At 48.9% G+C, this 18621-nt stretch overlaps 2 protein-coding genes across 2 annotated transcripts in view; one reads left to right on the forward strand and one right to left on the reverse strand.

Annotated features, from left to right (window-relative positions):
* The window catches only part of grin2aa (glutamate receptor, ionotropic, N-methyl D-aspartate 2A, a), a 137453-nt gene that overhangs the window by 78369 nt on the left and 40463 nt on the right, over window positions 1-18621 (reverse strand). The gene's annotated exons all lie outside the window — the stretch shown is intronic.
* atf7ip2 (activating transcription factor 7 interacting protein 2) overlaps window positions 8037-18621 on the forward strand; it is a 78166-nt gene continuing 67581 nt past the window's right edge. Inside the window, exon 1 of the mRNA XM_035399203.1 lies at window positions 8037-8127. Coding sequence (XP_035255094.1) covers window positions 8051-8127 — 77 coding nt within the window. The 5' untranslated portion in view covers window positions 8037-8050. The remainder of the gene's footprint in view (window positions 8128-18621) is intronic.

The following is an 18621-nucleotide window of genomic DNA, read 5'->3' on the forward strand; positions in this document are numbered from 1 at the left end:
CTCGGTGTGTGGAATACGGAGGTCCTCTGTTAAAGGTGGCAGACAGGTTACTTACCCCTCACAACACACATGAGAGGGGTTTTAAAAAACGTGCAAAAAACCGCATGGTTGTATTAGGAGCCCTTACAGAAATTGCATATGCTGCAATATTTTCAAAATGTAACTATACTATGTTTCACGGAAGTGCAAAATGTTGCAATATCTGAAGGTGCCAATAATCTGTACGTTTTCTTTATCATATTTTGTTTTTCATTTCTGTTAGGGGCAACACCGCTTTGCCTGTGATGTTACTGAAGTCCCACCCCACAGAAAAGCAGGGAGGGCCATGTGCAAACTCACTGGGACACATGGTTACGCATTCAAGAAAGTGAGGCTTAATTAGGTCAGCCTTTTCAGACACACGTTTGGTTTCCATTGGCTTTGGTTCTGTGTGTGCTGGGCCCCTGGTCCCACCTAGCCATGTGAAACGTGTGTGTGTGTGTGTGTGTGTGTGTGTGCGTGTGTGTGCACATGTGTGTGTGCGTGTGTGTGCGCGCGTGTGTGTGCATGTGTGTGCACATGTGTGTGTGCGTGTGTGTGTGCGCGCGTGTGTGCGTGTGTGTGTGTGTGCGCGCGTGTGTGTGCACATGTGTTTGTGCGTGTGTGTGCGTGTTACTCCAAGAGGGTCAGGAGCATCTGCCAAATGAATTAATCATTTAAAATAAGTCCAGTGATTATTAGTAGGAAGGGCGTCACTGGGTGGCTCCTGAGTTAAAACTATTTGAATGACCTTTGATGGGACAGGACCTTTGCTAAAGTCATAATCTTATACAATTTTTGCAATGGGAACATGTTGTCAGGGTGGTACAAAATGACTGTGTGTGTGTGTGTGTGTGTGTTTTGCCGCATATGAGTGAGCATGTGTGTGTGTGTGTGTGTGTGTATGTGTATCTGTAATCCTCATTTGACACCTCCATGGTTAATATTCCCTCACTTTATAATATTTTAATTTTTTCTGTTTTCCGCACCCAGAGGCCAAAAAAAGATCACAGCAAACTTGGAGGATGACCTAGTTTCAAATTCTTTCAAAGTTGGAAAGTCCCACTTTTAATAGGCCTGGTGCGCACTCCTCTTCTGCTCAGGGCCTTTCAGCCGGAAACCCCCGAGATCCTGGCCGGAGCTGCCCGCTCATTGGCCAGGCCGTGGCGGCCGAGCTGCCCGGTGGTGTGAGGGTGCCACTGAAACGCAGATTGGCTGAGGCCCTGAGTGAGGCGGGGCCGGCGTTTAGCCCAGGGCTTTGTGCGGCCACCGTGATCGGCTGTTCAGAGGGAGACTTCGCCGCCATTCTGCCACCGCGGTGAATTCGGCTGATTTCGCTCTGACTCTGCGGCTGTGTGTGTGGGGAACGTGCGGCATCGCGGTCGCCCCCCCGCCCGTCCGCCGGAAAGAGATTACCGCGACCTTCCGCCACCGCCCTGACTTTAGCTAGTTTTGTTGATGCTGCGATCCCTCCTACAGTACAGTCTGTTTTTGAGTCAGCCATGCGCTTGCCCAAAGAAAGAAAGAGCCCCCCCCCCTCCACCCCCTCAACCTAATTTCAAAGAAATGTGAATCAGATATTTATAACACAACAGCCTTGGGAGAAATACCCGTCTGCTCTGCACTACGCACTTTCCTGTCTTCAGCCCACCGGCGATGGCATTTTGCAGTCCCGACATCAGCGGAGCGTGGAATCCTATCACGGCAAAGAAAGCAGCCCGAGCTGACCCCGAATCAGAGCAAACACCCCTGCCTCTCCTGAAGAGGAACCCGCAGAGAGGCCAGAGACTGGTCCCAGATACGAGGCGGCCATGTTGAAATAAATAAATAAACTACTTCCTGTTTTAACTAATGGTGGGGAGAAATATTGAGTCAAAGGCAAACGATAGAATTAGCACGACAACGCACAGGAAGTGAGCGGGACTTAGCGGTTTAATGCAGGGACGATTTCACTCAAGGTGATGCAGGCAGACAGCTGACTTTCCCAGAGCAAAATTACTTCATGTTATATTCGCGGCGCTCGAATCTATTCGGAATAATTTTAAGTGACATCCCTCTTCTTTAATCCTGCTCCTCGTGTTGTGAAATGTACCTCAATCCTCCTCTGTAACCTACTGCCATATTCATATTTGATGAATTCCTATTGATTTCATACTTAACGTGGGCTGTACTGTGGCCCATAGACAAGGGACAATGCCGGCAACTTTAATTTACAAAAGTTTTGACAGTATGGCAGAGAAAATTGTCAATAAAAATAAAATCAGAACAAAAAGAGAAACAAATTGATGAAGCCAAAAACACAGGCAGTTTGAATGAGTCGTAGTGATGGTAATGCTCGTGAAAGAAAGGCAGTTTACGGTGCATTGAGCCCCCCTGAGACAAGACTTGGTTGGAAGTTCCTTTGGCAGCAATTACCCCTGCGAGCCTTTCTGGGTCCGCCTCCATCAGCTTTCCGCAGCAAGATCATGCCCCCCCCGCACCCCCACCCCCCCCGCTCCCCCCGGCGAAATGGCTCGGGTTCTGACAGGTCTGTTGGGGACCCGTTATTGGGCAGAGCTCCAGTGTGGCTTTCCTCTGCGTTCTGACTCATCGCCCCGCTGAAATACGAGCGGCAGGAAACATGAGCGCTCGCGCCCGTTGTGGATTCCTGGCTGACTCAGGCAGGTTTTTCCCCACTGGGATTCACACCTGCAGTTCCGCGCCGTCCGTTCTGCCCTCGATCCCGAGCTGCTTCTGGGGTCCCCGCTGACGAGGGGCGTTCCCCCCTCGCGGGACCGCGGCGCCACGGCGGCGCCTTGCAGCCGGGACGGCGTTGGCCGCGCGCCGCGCCGCGTTCCACAGCCGCTAATGCTCGTAGCGTCAGAGCGCCCTTCAGCTCTGTCAGTGTGGAGCAGATTGTGTGCAGCGTGAGCCCGCGTGTCTGCTGCTGGAACGCACACCGAGCTCCCGCTCATTAGCACCCATCCAGTCTGACATTCTACCCAAATTCATTGATCAGCTAAATGAGTCGCAGCTGCTTTCGTGTCCCCCGCGCGAAACCTTGCTTTTCGGGGTGTGAGGCGTCTTTACGTGAGGGGTACCTTGCCCACCTGTCGCGCCTCGCGCTCCCACCCCCAGTTCGGTCACTCCACAGCAAAGGCAGCGCAGCGCCGATTGGTTTTTGTCCTGCCGCTCGTAATCCGGCCACGCCCACCCGGGTGTTCCCGCGCTCGCAGCCATGGCAACACCCAGCAGCGTTTCTGGACCGCGGGCGGCGCTCATGTGCCAGGGCTCCCCCCGAGGGTCGACGTCGTCCCGCCTCGTCCCTTCACCTGGCCCAGTGTGCTCAGGGCGCCTCTGTAACTATGACTGAACCCAGGGAAAGTGTTCGGTTGGACGTACCCAGTGGGTTTTTATTTGTTTTCATGTCATTTCTTTTGTTCTGGAGAATGCAGTCGCCATGTTCTGCATACAGTGCTTTGTTTTTTAATGTTTTTTTGTAAAAAAAAATGTTTTTATCTTTCCTTATTTGGAACAGCTACCGCTACTTCGCTCGTCTAACCTCAACGTCCCCCATCCATTTTACCACCTTCAAATGCATGCAGCTTATGCAAACTGAATTTTATTCCATATTCCAACTGAACAAAAATGGAACGAAAAAATAGCAGAATAGAAGCTAAGGCAAACCGCTGATTTTCATTTGGCTTTTTTCTCAGCGCGAGCAGCCTTGGGTGCCCGTTAAATTATTTGTGCGAGACACTTTCCCTTTTTTCCACACCGGGGGAAAAACGCATCTCTCTGTTGCCTGTCTCCTACGATTTCCAGCAGTGTGCTGTGAGCTAACCTCTGACAGTCGTGGAAGCTCCGTACTTTGTTGTGTTTCGTGTCTCCGGGCTCTGCTTCGGGTAACTGCGTCTCCGCTTGGGTCAACACAGCATTGTCGTAATCTCAAAGCCCTTGCTTCGGCGTGCATATTTCTGAGACCGGCTTTCCAAGACTACAGAAGAGGCAACGTGTTCAGATCATTCATGTGCGGAGTATGCATGCATTGAGCAAACATTATGGTTCATAGTACACTATTCTGACTGCTCTGTGGATGGGTTCGCTGCTGAAATCTGTGAGCTGTGACATCCTGGCAGTTTGTGCGGCAGAAATCTGGTCGGCCAAAAAAGGAAAACAGGCTGACGGTGCACTTGAGACGGGTGAAGAGGGCGACGGGCGTATAACTCAGCACCTGCAGCTCTGTCCCTCCATCTCTCTACGCTTCCCAGACAAAGTGCAAAAAAAGAGGCCATTTTGAGAAGAAAAGGAAAAAAACAGAGAGACAGCACAGAGCCTCTTAGTGGGAAAGGTTCAGAGGTTAATTAGGCCCACGTATCTTGGCTTTTCACTTTAAATTAACTGCCAGCTTGACACGCGTGGCATTTCTGATGATTCAGTGGACGGACAGGAGGCTGTTGTCGGTTGTTTTCTGGCTCATTAGGATACTTTTTTGTGGAGAGGTTACCCTAACGACCCAACCACTGCTCTGCGGGCCGTCTCCATTACACCTTTCAGTCCACTTATGACTAAAAACCTAAATAGACAAGCCATGCAATGAGGCAAGGAGAACCTTGTTGGGGTTCTTCAGAAGAAAAGGAAATGCAGCTCAGATGTTCAATTTTGACAATATATTATTATCTAACACTGTACTCCACAATTTCAGATTTGTAATGAAATAATTCACATGTGGTTAAAGTGCAGATTCTCAGCTGTTATTAGTTAGGTTTCACCATGTAGAAATTATAACACTATTTATAAACAGTCCCCTCCATTGCACCATAAAGTTTGGGACATATTAAATTTATGTGAATTGAAGAAGTCAGGTTTAGTACTCTGTCACATATCCTTTGCATGCAATGACTGCTTAAAATCTGTGACCTATAGACATGGCCTCCACACTTTGTTCTTGCCAACACTCCGATACAAGTGAATCTTGGTCTCATTTGTCCATGAGACCTTTTTCCAGAACTCTTCAGGCTCTTTTAGGTACTACTTAGCAAACTGTAACCTGGCCATCCTGTTTTTGTGGCTAACTAGAGGTGTGCATCTTGTAGCGTAGCCTCTATAGTACTGTTCATGAAGCAAGACTCCTGTGGACAGTAGTCACTGACACATCCACGCTGGCCTCCTGAAGAGTGTTTCTGATCTGTCAGACAGGTGTTTTGGGGTTTTTCTTCATTATGGTGAGAATTCTTCGGTTATCAATTATAGAGGTCTTCCTTGGCCTACCATTGCGATTGTGGAGCTTACCAGTGCGTCCCTTCTGCTTAATTATGTTCCAAACAGTATTTTGGTAAGCCTAATGTTTTCCCTATGTCTCTGACTGTTTTTCCTTATTTCTCAGCCTCATAATTGCTTCCTTGACATTCATTGGCTCAGCTCTGGTCCTTGTGTTTACAAACAGCAATAACAGTTTTCAAAGGCAATCAGAAGCCTAGAATCAAGACGAGACACTGAAAGCCCTTGTATACCTGCACTAAGGAAGCAATTGAACGCACTTGACTAATCAGAAACACCGGAGCCATTTGTATCCAAACATTATGGTGCCTTAAAATGGGGGAACTATATATGTAAAGTGCTGTTATATCAGAGTGATGGCAAATGCAAAGTGTGGAGGCCAAAAGGGACTGCCCAAGATACAAAGCATTCCCCTCATCTGTGAAACATGATGGTGGGGGTGTTATGGTTTGAGCATGTATGACTGCTACAGATACTGGCTCACTCCTCTTCGTTGATGATGTAACTGCTTATGGCACCAGCAGAATTAATTCTGTACAGAAGCCTCTTATCTACTCAAGTTCAAGCAAATGCCTCCAAACTCATTGGATGGAGATTCCTCCTCAAGCAAGACAGTGATCTGTAACATACTGCCAAAGCATCAAAGGAGTTTTTCGAAGCCAGAAGCTGAAAAATTCTTGACTGTCCATGTCATTCACCAAATCTGAATCCAAATGAACATGCCTTTCATATGTGGATCGAAAAAACAACCAGCCCCCAGAACAAGCAGGAGCTGAAGATGGCTGCATTACAGGCCTGAGAGCATCACCAGAGAAGATACTCAGCACCTGGTGATGTCTATGGGTCACAGACTCCAACAGTCATTGCATGCAAAGGATTACTTTCATTTACATAGCATAAATATGTCCCAAAAATTATGGTGCCCTGAAATGGGGGACTATGTATTAAAAAAAAGTGCTGTAATTTCGACATGGTGAAACCAAAGTGTATAAAAAAATACCCTTAAATAAAACCTGAGAATGTGCACATTAATCAGAAGTGAATTGTTTGATTTCAAATAAAAGATTGTGTAGTACAGACCAAAATAAATATATCTATATTTTTTATGTTTTTGTCCCAAACATTATGGAGCACCACTGCATATATATGCTATCTGTGTGTATGTACAATGTAATATGTTAATACAATTACAGTATACGCTACGGTATATAAAAAAATAAAAAACAACTGATTTACTAATATGTGCAAAAGCCTACAGTACATCTTTAGCATATTTTCAATGAAGTCTTTATATTTTGCGTTTTACCTTTTGCATTTGTTAACTGAGCTGCAACTCCAGGGCCTCTCAATCTCTCATTTGTCCACGTGCGGTTGAATCTCTCTGCTCTCTCTAGATTTAGCATCTGCCCAGGAGAGAGCCCCAGAGAGGTACACTGGCTAATCAAGAGCTTACAAACAGATGGACACATGCGAAGCGAATAATTACACAGCGCTTACTTATACCAGAAGCGCAAATTGGCCCTCCGCTAAACGTGCATAATCAATTCAGTTTACATGCAGAGAGGGAGCGCAAGCTAGTTGGCAGATAACCGTTCGCATATAGCGGTTTAGCGCATATAAAATAAATAAATACAGAAACAGCACGGGGACTTGCGCTCATCCCTTACAGCGATTGTTCTGTGTTAAGACTCGATTTCGCGTCTTGCAGCGTAAAGCTTTGCCGCTTTTATCTGATGAGTTTAATTAAAGAACGTTAAAAGAGAAAATGCGCGGAAGCGCTGAACCGGCATTATTGCAAGTCCTCTGAGGTTCCGTTTTATGAGAGTTAGCGAATTGCGGTACAGCGCTGTCCGGTTGGGATAGCATCCGCGACATTTTCCCTCGTGCAGCCGGCTGTGTATTGACCGCCTGTGGGGACCGATTAGGCTATTAAAATTCCATCGTTATCCTGCGAGGGGGTGAGGTGGTGGGATGCGAGGAATTCTGGTGGAAACATTACTCACTGAAGATGATGGGGATCCCTTTCTCTGGAGTACTAGGCTACTACTTACAATGTCGTCTGGCATTCATATGTAGTCGTAGCCACTATTCTCTCTGCTCTTACACAAAAATGATTATTGGAAAAACACAGATTTTTTCCATGAACACAGTTTGGTGAGGACAAACATTTGCACTATATTGCGCAGCCAAGTCAAGACCTTTTGGTCTTTCTTTGATTCTGGAATAGCAAGTAGAGGAACAATGAATATTTTCTGCCTCTAGATGCTTCAGAAAACAGTATCAATCCTGCGATCCTTTAAATCCTCATCTTAATCTGCGGAATTTTAAAATGTTCTACGGATACGCGCTCTCGCCCGAGTGAGCCTCAGCTTTGAGTCTGACTGCAGCGTTTCAGCACTAACTGGCTAAATTAAGGCAGCAGCTGCCAAAATCTTCCTATTTCTGTACGCGGCAAAAAACCGAGCCACTAGGGAACTCTTTACTCTTTCATGTGACTGAGATCGTCTTTTTATGTGGAGGGAGCAGCAGATCCCATTAAAATACCTCCTATCAGTGCACACGCTCATTGACTGGGTGAAAATCTGATTTTCTTAAGCCACTTTTTATGGGGTTATTTTATTTTTTATTTAAAATTTTGGCGCTGAATGTTGCCACTGTGGCAGCCACTGTGTTTCCACTGTGGCTCTGGCCAAAAATCACGCACATTTCTCTTTTTTTTTTTTTTATATCCTGCAGCTGCAAATTGATAAAACAGCTGACGGAACCCGTGGCCATGAACAGGTGCTCATCTTGTCTGCAGGCTGAAGCAGATTCTCCCGGTGCATGGGAAGACTACAAACTTGCATGTCTGTAAGTTGGAATTGCACCAAAGCTGTGAAATGGAATGTGTAACCCTACCAACTATAAAGGACCAGGTCTATCTTACAGCTGCTTTCAAAAAAGTCTCTACAACCATAAGCATTACTAACAGTAAACTCACACAAATTTGACTAATTGGAATGTAGAAAATTTATGTTTATGCAGTATCTAACAGGGACACGTATGCATGAACATTTATGTCATGATGAGAATGCAGGAGAGGGAGCCTGTAAAGGAATCACTACTTCACAGTTCAGAATTTGGTTTTATTTAGAGGCTATTAGCCTCAGGTAAACTAGAAACAGAAGGGCTTTGCCACTTGCTTTTGTGTAATGGTTTGTAAAGGGAGAAATCTTTATATCTGTATCTTCTAGAGCCCTGCCTCCTGGCCTTTTCCTACAAAAACACAAAATGTTTGTAAGTTGCTTGATAGATGACTTGATAGTTTAATGCACTGCTCTCTGTATTACTAGTATTCTCTGACCTGGTTATGATCTGGATTTACAGTCAGCTTGTATGTACCAGATATGGGTTAAATATTTATTTGAAAGCAATCTTGTAAATCTCAGAAAATGATCAAAGCCATTATTTAAGCAAAACGTACAATCATATAAAAGAAGAATTTTGTTCTAAATATTTGTGAAAATAGATTTCCTCTTAGTCAGAACTCTGCAGGAATTTCACTGATGTAAAAAGGGTTGAAGTGTTTTAAATAATGAAATGAGCCATGTCTGATATGTATGAGTATGCATGTGACACTGGATAGTGTGCATCATTGGGCTCCCATACAGAAATGGCATACACTGCGGTATATTGAGATAAAACGTATTATCAAGATCAGAAACAACGTTTCACAATATACGATATGTGAAATGTTTTCCTTATTATACAGCAGAGAATAGAACTACAGCCTTTTTTATATATTTATATGTGAAATACATATGTGCAGGGCCAGAACACACAGTGCCTTTCAGATGATTTCACACTGAAAACGCTGCCATCTGTTCTGCACTGAATAGCTCACTATCCTGTGTGCTGCGCCGTTTTGAGAGAAGTCCAACAGCACAGGACAAACGACTGGGTTTTTGCCAATGTTTTTTCTTCTTCTTCCAATTACTGTGTGTTTCACTTCCAGAATTCGTCTTAAAAATAAATGCCTCCTCAGGATTTTTGATCTAGCATGTTTTCCCCGTGTTAATATCCACCTGCGTTATGACCTCCCTAATTCATGTGCTGCTCCTTGTGTTGTTCTGACTGAGGCCAGTTAGCTCCCTCTAGGTGACAAGGAAACAAGGGGTCAATAAAGGAGGAAAGGACGCCCTTTTAAAGTGTTCGGACGCAGGCCAGGGGTTTTGTTCAGCAAGCTGGTAGTTCACGAGGTCGACGGCCCGGGGCCACGCGCTCAGGCGGGTCACACGCCGTGGGAAAACGCCTCGCTCCGTCCGCGTTTCATTTCTTCCTGTTTTTTTGTCACCGTTTTTTTTTGAAAGAGGCTCGTGCCCTGCTTCGCGCCGCTCAGCCCTGCTGACTGACGCGCGCGTTTGATGCAGACGGGACGCGCGCGTTTCCGCTCAGAGTCCTGGAACGGGCTGTGAAAGCGGTGGGAAATAAGACGCGCTCCGTCCCGTGAGCGGTTGGCGGACTCTCTGCAGCACCGCGGCCTTCCAGAGACCCCGCGTCTGAGACTCTGCAGGGGCGGGGGAGGGTTTGGGAGGAGGGCTCAGAGTGAAAGCGCTAACTTCGGTCAGCTCAGAGGCACGGAAGCCGGCTGGATTTTTGAAGAGCGCCACCGCGGTGTTCCCCCCCTTGTTGTTGAGGTCTTTGCAGCGTACGTGCGGAGCCTCTGTCATCGGTACCTCAGGCTCAGATGCGCTCACGCGGTCTGTTAGCCTGGCGCTACCCGAATGTCCGCGGAAGAGAGTGTGACTGGGTGGCTCATCAGGCCAAGGCGCTGTTCTAGTGCGTCAGGTATGGAACCTGAGCTGTGGCGGCGCTAGCTGCCGCTAGCAGCAGCCCCCACAGAGCCCTGTGTACTTACAGCATCGCCTGGGAGGGGAGGGATTCAGTCAGCAGGATTTCCCGTCAGGGTATTCAGTCACACGCGTGCAGGCTGCTGAAGGGCAGACGCTGTGGAATCAAACCCTGCAGATGAATCCGGCTTCATCGCCGGTAATGCGGTGGCCAGAGGGTTATGCCCGTTAAAGTTCGCTGTCATGGAGCGACTCCGGCCCTTGGTTGTGTCTGATCACTGAGGCCACTCTTTAAAATGCCTCGACTTTTCAAGCTAAAAGCCCTGTTTGGGTTTCAGCTTAATACTACCACTTTCACTCTTCATGTAGATGAATGTTTAGTATCTACAAATTAAGAGTTAAGAGTGTACTGTTTTTGCAGTATTATATTGAAAATGATGTTAAATTATATACCAACATTCTAGTAATTGCTGGTCCAAGGCCAGTGACACACCAGCGCCCCACACTGGTAGATGAGGGACCTGCTGTGTATGAAGATGCTCCTCCAGCGCAATGACTGGTGGTGTGTGTGAGAAGAAGCAGTGGCTGACAAAGCACACCTTCGAGGAGAATTCAAATACATTTTTTAAAAACAGGTTAAAAACTAAAAACTAGGGGGAGAAGGAGAGAGCGAGAGGGGGGGGGGGCGGGGGGGAAGAGAGAGTGGGAGAGGGGGAAAGAGAGGGAAAGAGAGAGAGAGAGGGGGAAAGCGAGAAAGAAAGGGAGAGAGAAAGAGAGGGAGAGGAGTATCTGCAGATCATACCCTTCTGCAGCTCTTGGCCTTCCTGCAGGCCCTGCTGAGCAGGAGCCAGCGTTCCCCCCCCCTCCTCCTCCCCCCCACCCCTCCCTTCCCCTCCGAGAGCCTTTGTCATTTATTTCAGTGCTCTTCGCTAATGAGCTCTGCCTCTTTCCCTCCTTCAGTTCGCTTTCGAGTGGGGGGGGGGGGGGGGACTCTCCAGCTCCGTGAGGCGAGGTGCTGGAGCCGTGCTCCGCCCTTTGGCCCCCGCGCGAAACAGGGAGACAGCGCATGAACACGACACCGCCTCATTTCCTGTGCGCCACGCTGGAAATGTCATCAGAAAAGGGCATACGTTTGATTCCACTAGACAGGAAACGGATACAAAAACGAGAAACGTTCTACCTCCAGCGTGTCATGCTCGTAATTCAGACAAATACGGCCAGAGGTATTCTTTCAGATCAGTAGTAGATGAGATAAAAGTAGCAGTCGGGTCTTAGATGTACGCTTTTCATGTCTGTGATCTACTGGTCTTTGTAGATTGCCTGAATTGAATGCTGAACATCGATGTGTCAGTGTCGACGAATTCATAAACTAAAACTGCGATATCTATTGCAACAATCTGCCTCTTGAAGAAACATAATTAACAGGCAGCGTAAAGCGATTAGCGTTTAAAAAAATGTTACCGAGAAAAAAAAGGGGAAAAAAAAAACATATGCTTCTGATCCTTCAAGAATGCTGGCTCAGCGAGGTGACAGCGCGTCCATCCCGGGTTAAATTTAGGGCCGTGCGTCACCGGGACCGCGGTGAGACGTACAGGAAGCCCAGCGGCTAGCGAGTCACCCGCGCCGCGCGCGCTCCGTCGCTGACTCATCCCCGGGTTTCTGAGTGACTCAGCCCCACGCGCGCCCTGTGGGTCTCACACCGCGCTACATCACCGGTGGAACCACTCCCGGGGGTGGGGGGGTCAGCTGGACCCTTAGAGCCGGATGGGGGTCCTGGGTGGACCTTTTCTTTTAGCAGGGGGGGCGACGCTGAACGGGTTGGGCCTAGGCTCACTCACAGGTTCCGTCGGTGGACAGTTTGCCCTACCGGAAGATACGCAAAAGAAAAGGGAACTGGAAAAAACTCCAGCATTTGAAGTCGAAAAATGATTGAAAAGCGGGACGTATAATTTGAGGTTGAAATAAAAGAGCGCGGGCGATAGACTACCGAGAGGCGGTCTGTGAAAAAGCACGTTTGTTTGGCGTTTTTTATTACTGGGTGTTACAACACAGTCCCAATAAAACAGCTGAAGGGTGAAAGAAAGTGATATATAGTGGGCGCCGTGGCCGTATATGTACTGTATCTGTGTGCTCCAGGGCACTGGCTCCACGCTCCTCAGTAGCGCTAGCGTTAGCGCTCGCTACGCTACAGCTCCCTGCGAGGGCGCGCTCATCAGCCACACACGCGGTAAGGAGGTCAGGGCTGACAGGCCGGCCGTTCGCACTGACACACATCCGAAGAGACGTGCAGAGCCATCCCCCCATCCACCCGCCCTCCCCTCTCCTTCCTCCCCCTCTCACACTCTCTGCGTCTGTCTCTCTCCCCCCCTCTACCTCTATCTCTTTCTCTCCCGCCCACTCTTTCTCTCTCCCCTCTCTCTCACGCTCTCTCTTTCTCTCTCCCTGCTCTCTCTCTCTTTCTCTATCTCTCTCTCTCCCCCTCTCACTCCTTCTTTCTTTCATCTTCTTTTTTTTTGATACTGCCTTTTTATATTTATCGCAGGTCTTCTTTCTGACCACTGGCTGGCTGGACGGCCAAGTCTCAGTTCATGCTGGTTTAACGGCGGCAGGCTAATTGGACTGAAGAAACTGGCTACAGGCAGAGGCTAGGTGGGGGGGGGGGGGGTGGGGTTTGGGGTGGTAGACGGGGCAGTTTGACGCAGGGAGGGGGGAGCGTGCACATTACAGCACCTTCACAAAATGCGAGGGCGGGACGCGTCTGCGATGATGCGCTCCGGCGTCCAAATCGGCCGACGCGTGCGAGACTGGAGCGATTCACAACTTTATCCTCGCCCCCCCTCCAAAATCCTCCATTCAGCATCACGCTGTCTGGCTGCTCACAGCTTTGAGCCGAGGAGCTTGCAGGCCGGGCGTCTCGCTTTCAGGTGAGCACATGTTGCCGCTACGTCGCTGCAGCATTACAAACGTTGTTCAGGCGCTCTGGGAACGTCGCTGCAGCATTACTGCGATGTTCTCGCGCTCTGGGAACGTTGCTGCAACATTACCGCGATGTTCTCGCGCTCTGGGAACGTCGCTGCAACATTACTGCGATGTTCTCGCGCTCTGGGAACGTTGCTGCAACATTACCGCGATGTTCTCGCGCTCTGGGAACGTTGCTGCAACATTACCGCGATGTTCTCGCGCTCTGGGAACGTCGCTGCAGCATTACAACGTTGTTCACGCGCTCTGGGAACGTTGCTGCAGCATTACCGCGATGTTCTCGCGCTCTGGGAACGTTGCTGCAGCATTACAACGTTGTTCTCGCGCTCTGGGAACGTTGCTGCAACACTACCGATATGTTCTCGCGCTCTGGGAACGTTGCTGCAACATTACCGCGTTGTTCTCGCGCTCTCGCTGGAAGAACCTCGCTGCAGCACTACAGCGTGCTGGTCTCCTGTTCTCCTGACGCCGCCGCGCTGCTCCAGGAGCTTCTTTGCGGCAGTGTTAGCGTGACATTCTCACGCCCTTCGGCGGCTATTTCCTGTCGCCCGTCCTCCCTGGCGCCTGCTTAACCGGGACAAGGGCGGAGGCAGCGGCCCCCCTCCGCGGAGGGGAGGGGGGAGAGGGGGGCAGAAGCCACGTGACCGACCCCAGGTAGACGGCGAGGTGCTCCCCCCCCCCCGGCTCAAAAATAACTCACGGGAGCGTGATGCTTGTTTTTCTGCCACTCCCTGACCCATAAGCGAGGGCCTTAATTACTTGGGCGGCGTTTCAAATGCAGCAGCAGCACTAAAACAAAGAAGTTAAAACCCAGTTTAGACGGCTAAAGCCGTAAGTATCGATTAGGGGGGGGGGGGTTGGGGGGTGCAACGGGTCAGGTGGGGGGGGGGGGGGGGGGTGGGTGCAGCCATTATTGTGATGGTGCACATCCACCTCAGAGGTGTGTTGCCAAGTCACTATTTACTGCATTAAGTCAAGGACAAACGCTGCAGGGTGTGTGTGTGCGTGTGTCTCAGTGGGAACATATAACAGATATCACTGAAAGCATAAAATACCCCTATCTCAAGACTGTCTACTGTCCGCGATCCAATTACTGAAAACTTACCAATAGGATATGTTACTGCTTGCACAAAGAAATCATAGATAAATATATTTTTAAAAGTCGGCTGACCTAAAATAATAATAATAATAAAAGGATGTCATACACGGTGTGCAAAGCAGTGAAAGCAGGTAATGTTTTGATTGGCTGCGCTGAGCAGTGTGGAGTTTAGCTGAAGCCGACCTGCGTAAGCGTGGAGAGCAAACGCGACGCTCGCGTCCATATGAGAACGCATCGGAGCCTTTCGGAAATCATTCATGATTGAGCATCGCGGGAGAAGAGACTCGCATCTCGCCAGCCCCAGCGAATCGGGCGCGGCGAACGCTTCGCGCTCGGTGCACGTGCTCAGACGCGCCCCGGCGAAGTTCAGACGGGCCTCCTTATCCGAAATCTAAAACAGATCTTCAGCGGAGATGAAGCATCGCTCGCGGCGCGGAGGCTTAGCGGTGAGCTCTCTCTCTCCCCGCTGCGGCGGAGATCCCTTTCATTACCCCGTTGCGTCCGCGCGCCCCTCGCGCAGCCGTCTCAGAGAAACGCATTACTTCCCCTTTTGTTCTTAGACAAGCGTCGCCGAAGCGTGCGCTTCTCATTACGAGTCAAGTTTTATCGTTAGAGCGAGAAAAAAAAATCCACAAGCGTATATCTGCTGACAGGCGCCGAGGCAAACAGTGCTGCCATTATGCAGCCTATTGTGTGATCTAGAGACGTGTTAGCTTACTGTACGGTCAAACAAACAATTATGTGCAACAGCGGCAGCCAGGTTCAAAAAGCGCACGCGTAGATTTCATATTTTAACATAAATACATATTATAAGCAGGCAGTCGTTATGTTGTTACGCGTGAGTTGGATCCGGATAACGAAAGAAATGAGCTCTCAGGTGGACATCTGTTTGAGGCGGAGAAAGCCGTTTCTTGTGATTAAAGCCGCCAGATTTTTTCCCCCCATCAGAAGGGCCCTGGCCCCCGCCCTAGCAGAAGAAGGGAGCAAGCGGCACCCCACCCCCACCCTTTTTTAATGGGCCTGCTGTCATCATCGGCCCACTGGGGCGTTTGGTCCAGCCCGCCGCGGCACACGGCTCTTGTCCCTGTGCGCCCAAGTGAAGTGAAATACTGGGAGCGTCAGCACTAAGCTCACGGCGCAGGGAAAGTGAGGCGCAGGCAGGGAGGAAGAAGCAGAGAGAGAGAGAGAGAGAGAGAGAGAGAGCGAGAGAGAGAGAGAGACAGAGAGAGAGAGAGAGAGAGAGAGAGAGAGAGAGAGAGAGAGAGAGAGAGAGAGAGCGATGAGTTTGGATGTTTAACAAGGTTACTTAGATAAGCGAGCCGCTGCTGCAGTGGGGCACATCAGCATTCTGCCGGCGTCGGCCCCGGCCTCCTCTCCGCACGGCGGTGCGAAACGCCGCAGAGCCGCCGCGCTGGCAGGGAGGGGCGCCCCCTGGTGGCCAGAGCTGGCCGTCCCCGGCTCCGGCGTGCCGGACCCACGGCTGTTTTCGCAGTTTTACGCACGGCCCCGATGCCGGCCGATCACCCTGCCGAAAAGGCGGATCCGCGTGGCCGCGGTACGTTCTGTCTCCACACGCGTCTCCGCTCAGTTTCCTAACACCTCTGTTTTTATTTCCACACACAGTCCCGCTCTGTTTCTGCACGCGCTTCCCATCAGCTTACGCGCACCTCTGCTCTGCTTCAGCACACTTCTGCTCTGTCTATACATAGCTCTGAGCTCTATACATAGCGCACGCATCTGCTCTGTTTCCACACACATCTGCTCTGTTTCTGCACACACTGCTCCACGCTGGCAGCCCGCCCCTCTCACTCGGCTGTGACATCACAGAGTCTCACCAAGCCCAAGTGTAACAGCACGCATTTGACGCTTTCCCACACAAGATCATTTGAGCATTTCTTTGCCTTTTCTTAGCTTCACACCAATCGGTGCGCCCCAAAAAACACACTCAGAACTTTGCTGACTGGTTTTTATCATTTTTATGCATATTTTACATTTTTAAATGAAGTGCATATGGTTTTCCAGTGAAAACACGCAAAGTATTTTATTACATATACTAGAAAAAAAGATTACTCGTAACAATTTTTTAAATAAAAACAGACATATGGATACCCAGGAGCAGTGTTTATGTGTGTGTGCGTATGTGCTTGTGTATGTGTGTGTGTGTGTGTGTGTGCTTGTGTATGTGCATGTGTGTGTGTGTGTGTGCTTGTGTGTGTGCGCCTATGTGTTTGTGACCTCTATGAAGAGCGGGTGCCATGTTAGACTCGCCCTAGCCAAGCCCCTCCTCCCTCTCTCACACCCACACACACCAGGCCAAAAGTAATCCATTGCCCGTGGGTCCCGAAATGTAAATACAACCACCCCCACCCCCCCCCCACTTCATGCACCCATCACCCCTGACCCCACATTGTACCTGCCCCCTCCCTCCTGCCCTGTTCTAGTTTTCCCTTGCAGTGAGAGAGAACAGATGGCCTATGCTTTAGAGGGGGCAACTTACAAGTGATCCAGAGATAAGGCAGGGCCCTTGTGAGAAGGGGCGAGGTTGGGGGGGGGTGAGGGGGGGTAGCAGAGGCCTAGCAGTGGCAGGTCAAAACCGGGGGGACTGTAGGGGGTACTAGGACTGACGGCGGCCGCCCTTCCTCCATCAGCGTCCTCCAGCTGTTCAGTCCCACAGCTTTGTGTTTTATTCACTGAGTCAAGGTGACCAACGTTAAAAAAAACAAAAAAAAAACACTTGTCAATCATGTGATACTGAGATCAACTACGGCCCATAAAAATGAAGTGGCACGTGTCATTCGCAGATCTGAGCGGGGAGAGTGCGATGATGAAGACCGACGCAGTCTAAGGTGAGCCAGAGGAGGCGAGCACTCCGCTTTATAACAGGCCGACGCCTGAGGAGATTAGCCCACTTCGGCTGTGTCCTTTACACCCAAACAAGATTTACGGCCAAACCTTATTTACTTTAGTCAGCTCACACCTCGCTTTGTTTATTGTGCTACTGCAGTGACATTACATGCCATCGCAATGGCTGTGGGAAACATAATGGAAAAGCAGAACTGCTGTACTGTGGCCAGCCAGGTTCCGGCTCTACAGTGGGAAAGGGGTATATGAGCCAGCCAGGTTCCAGCTCTACTGCGGGAAAGGGCTATAATAAGCTAGCCTGGTTCAGCTCTACAGTAGGAAAGGGCTATAATGAGCCAGCCTAGTTCCAGATCTAAGGACTGCATGAAAGAAAACGATTCATTGAATTGAATTAGTAGTTCAAAATAAATTGATGGAGTTATTATTTGATAAATGGATTGGCAGATCAATTTACTTTAGCACATAACCAGAACTGAGGGGTGGAAATATAGCATTATGGTTAGAAAACTTGGCTTGCAACTCTGCTGTGGTTCAGTTCCCAGTTTATATACTGTTGTTGTACTCCTGAGTAAGGCACTTAACCTGAATTGCTTCAACGAATATACAGCAGTATTAATGGATTTTTTTGTAAAGAATTTAAGGTGTGTAGGTCCCTCTGGATAAAGCATATGCTAAATGGTAATCTATATATGAAATGAAATGCAAAAATGTAGTTCGTTGTAGGTCTTGGTATGTTTTTTTCAGTCAGTGCACCATGTGTTCATATAATGCAATCTCTAAATAAATAAATAAATAAATACATGTAATATGACATAAGATTGTTGCAACGCTATGAAGTGATACACTTCTGTGCAGTGTTATGTTGGAAAAGGGGATGGATTCTAAATAGCCTGTACGTGCGTCAAAGGGAGTCTTTTTTCCCCTGCGTTTTACGTTTTGAAAAGTACCAGCGCTGAGGATTTTATGAAAACGAACGCCCTGTGCGCGAAATTTCCATAAGAATATGAATAAAGGATCAATTATATGCTCCAAAGGTGTTAAAGCCCTTTATGATGGTGTGCTTCTTTCCTTACGCTGAACTGCAATGAAATGCAAAGTACAATCGTGCTCTTAAGAGACGAAGGCATACAAGCCTGCGTCATATTCAGAGTCTGAGTAACTCTGGTATGGTTAAGACCCAAGTGCATCAGATAGCGGGGCTGCTTGGCGTAAAATAAATCGGAAAATAAAAAAAAGACAAGTCAGCAAAACGATTCCAAAAGACGATTCTGCCCTGCGACTAAAGAAGCGCAAGCAGACGCCAGGGAGAGAGAACGATAGAGATCTAGTTGTGGATAATCAGTGGGAACCCGTGGCTGCTCGGTTATCTCCCTGCACGAGATCCAAGACGAGGCCCGTCACTCGCCTCCTCTCTATAAATCACCTTCCTGACAAACGGCATTATCAAAGTTATTCTCTCACATTAACACCCGGCAGCAGGCTAATAAAAGCACTCAACGGCTGGAGCTTCGCAGCCGAAGAGAGACAGAGTCCTGTGGACTCACGGCCGCGAGGGGATATCGCAGAGAAAATAGC

Source organism: Anguilla anguilla, chromosome 17, assembly GCF_013347855.1.
Source record: "Anguilla anguilla isolate fAngAng1 chromosome 17, fAngAng1.pri, whole genome shotgun sequence".
Taxonomy (NCBI): Eukaryota; Metazoa; Chordata; class Actinopteri; order Anguilliformes; family Anguillidae; genus Anguilla; species Anguilla anguilla.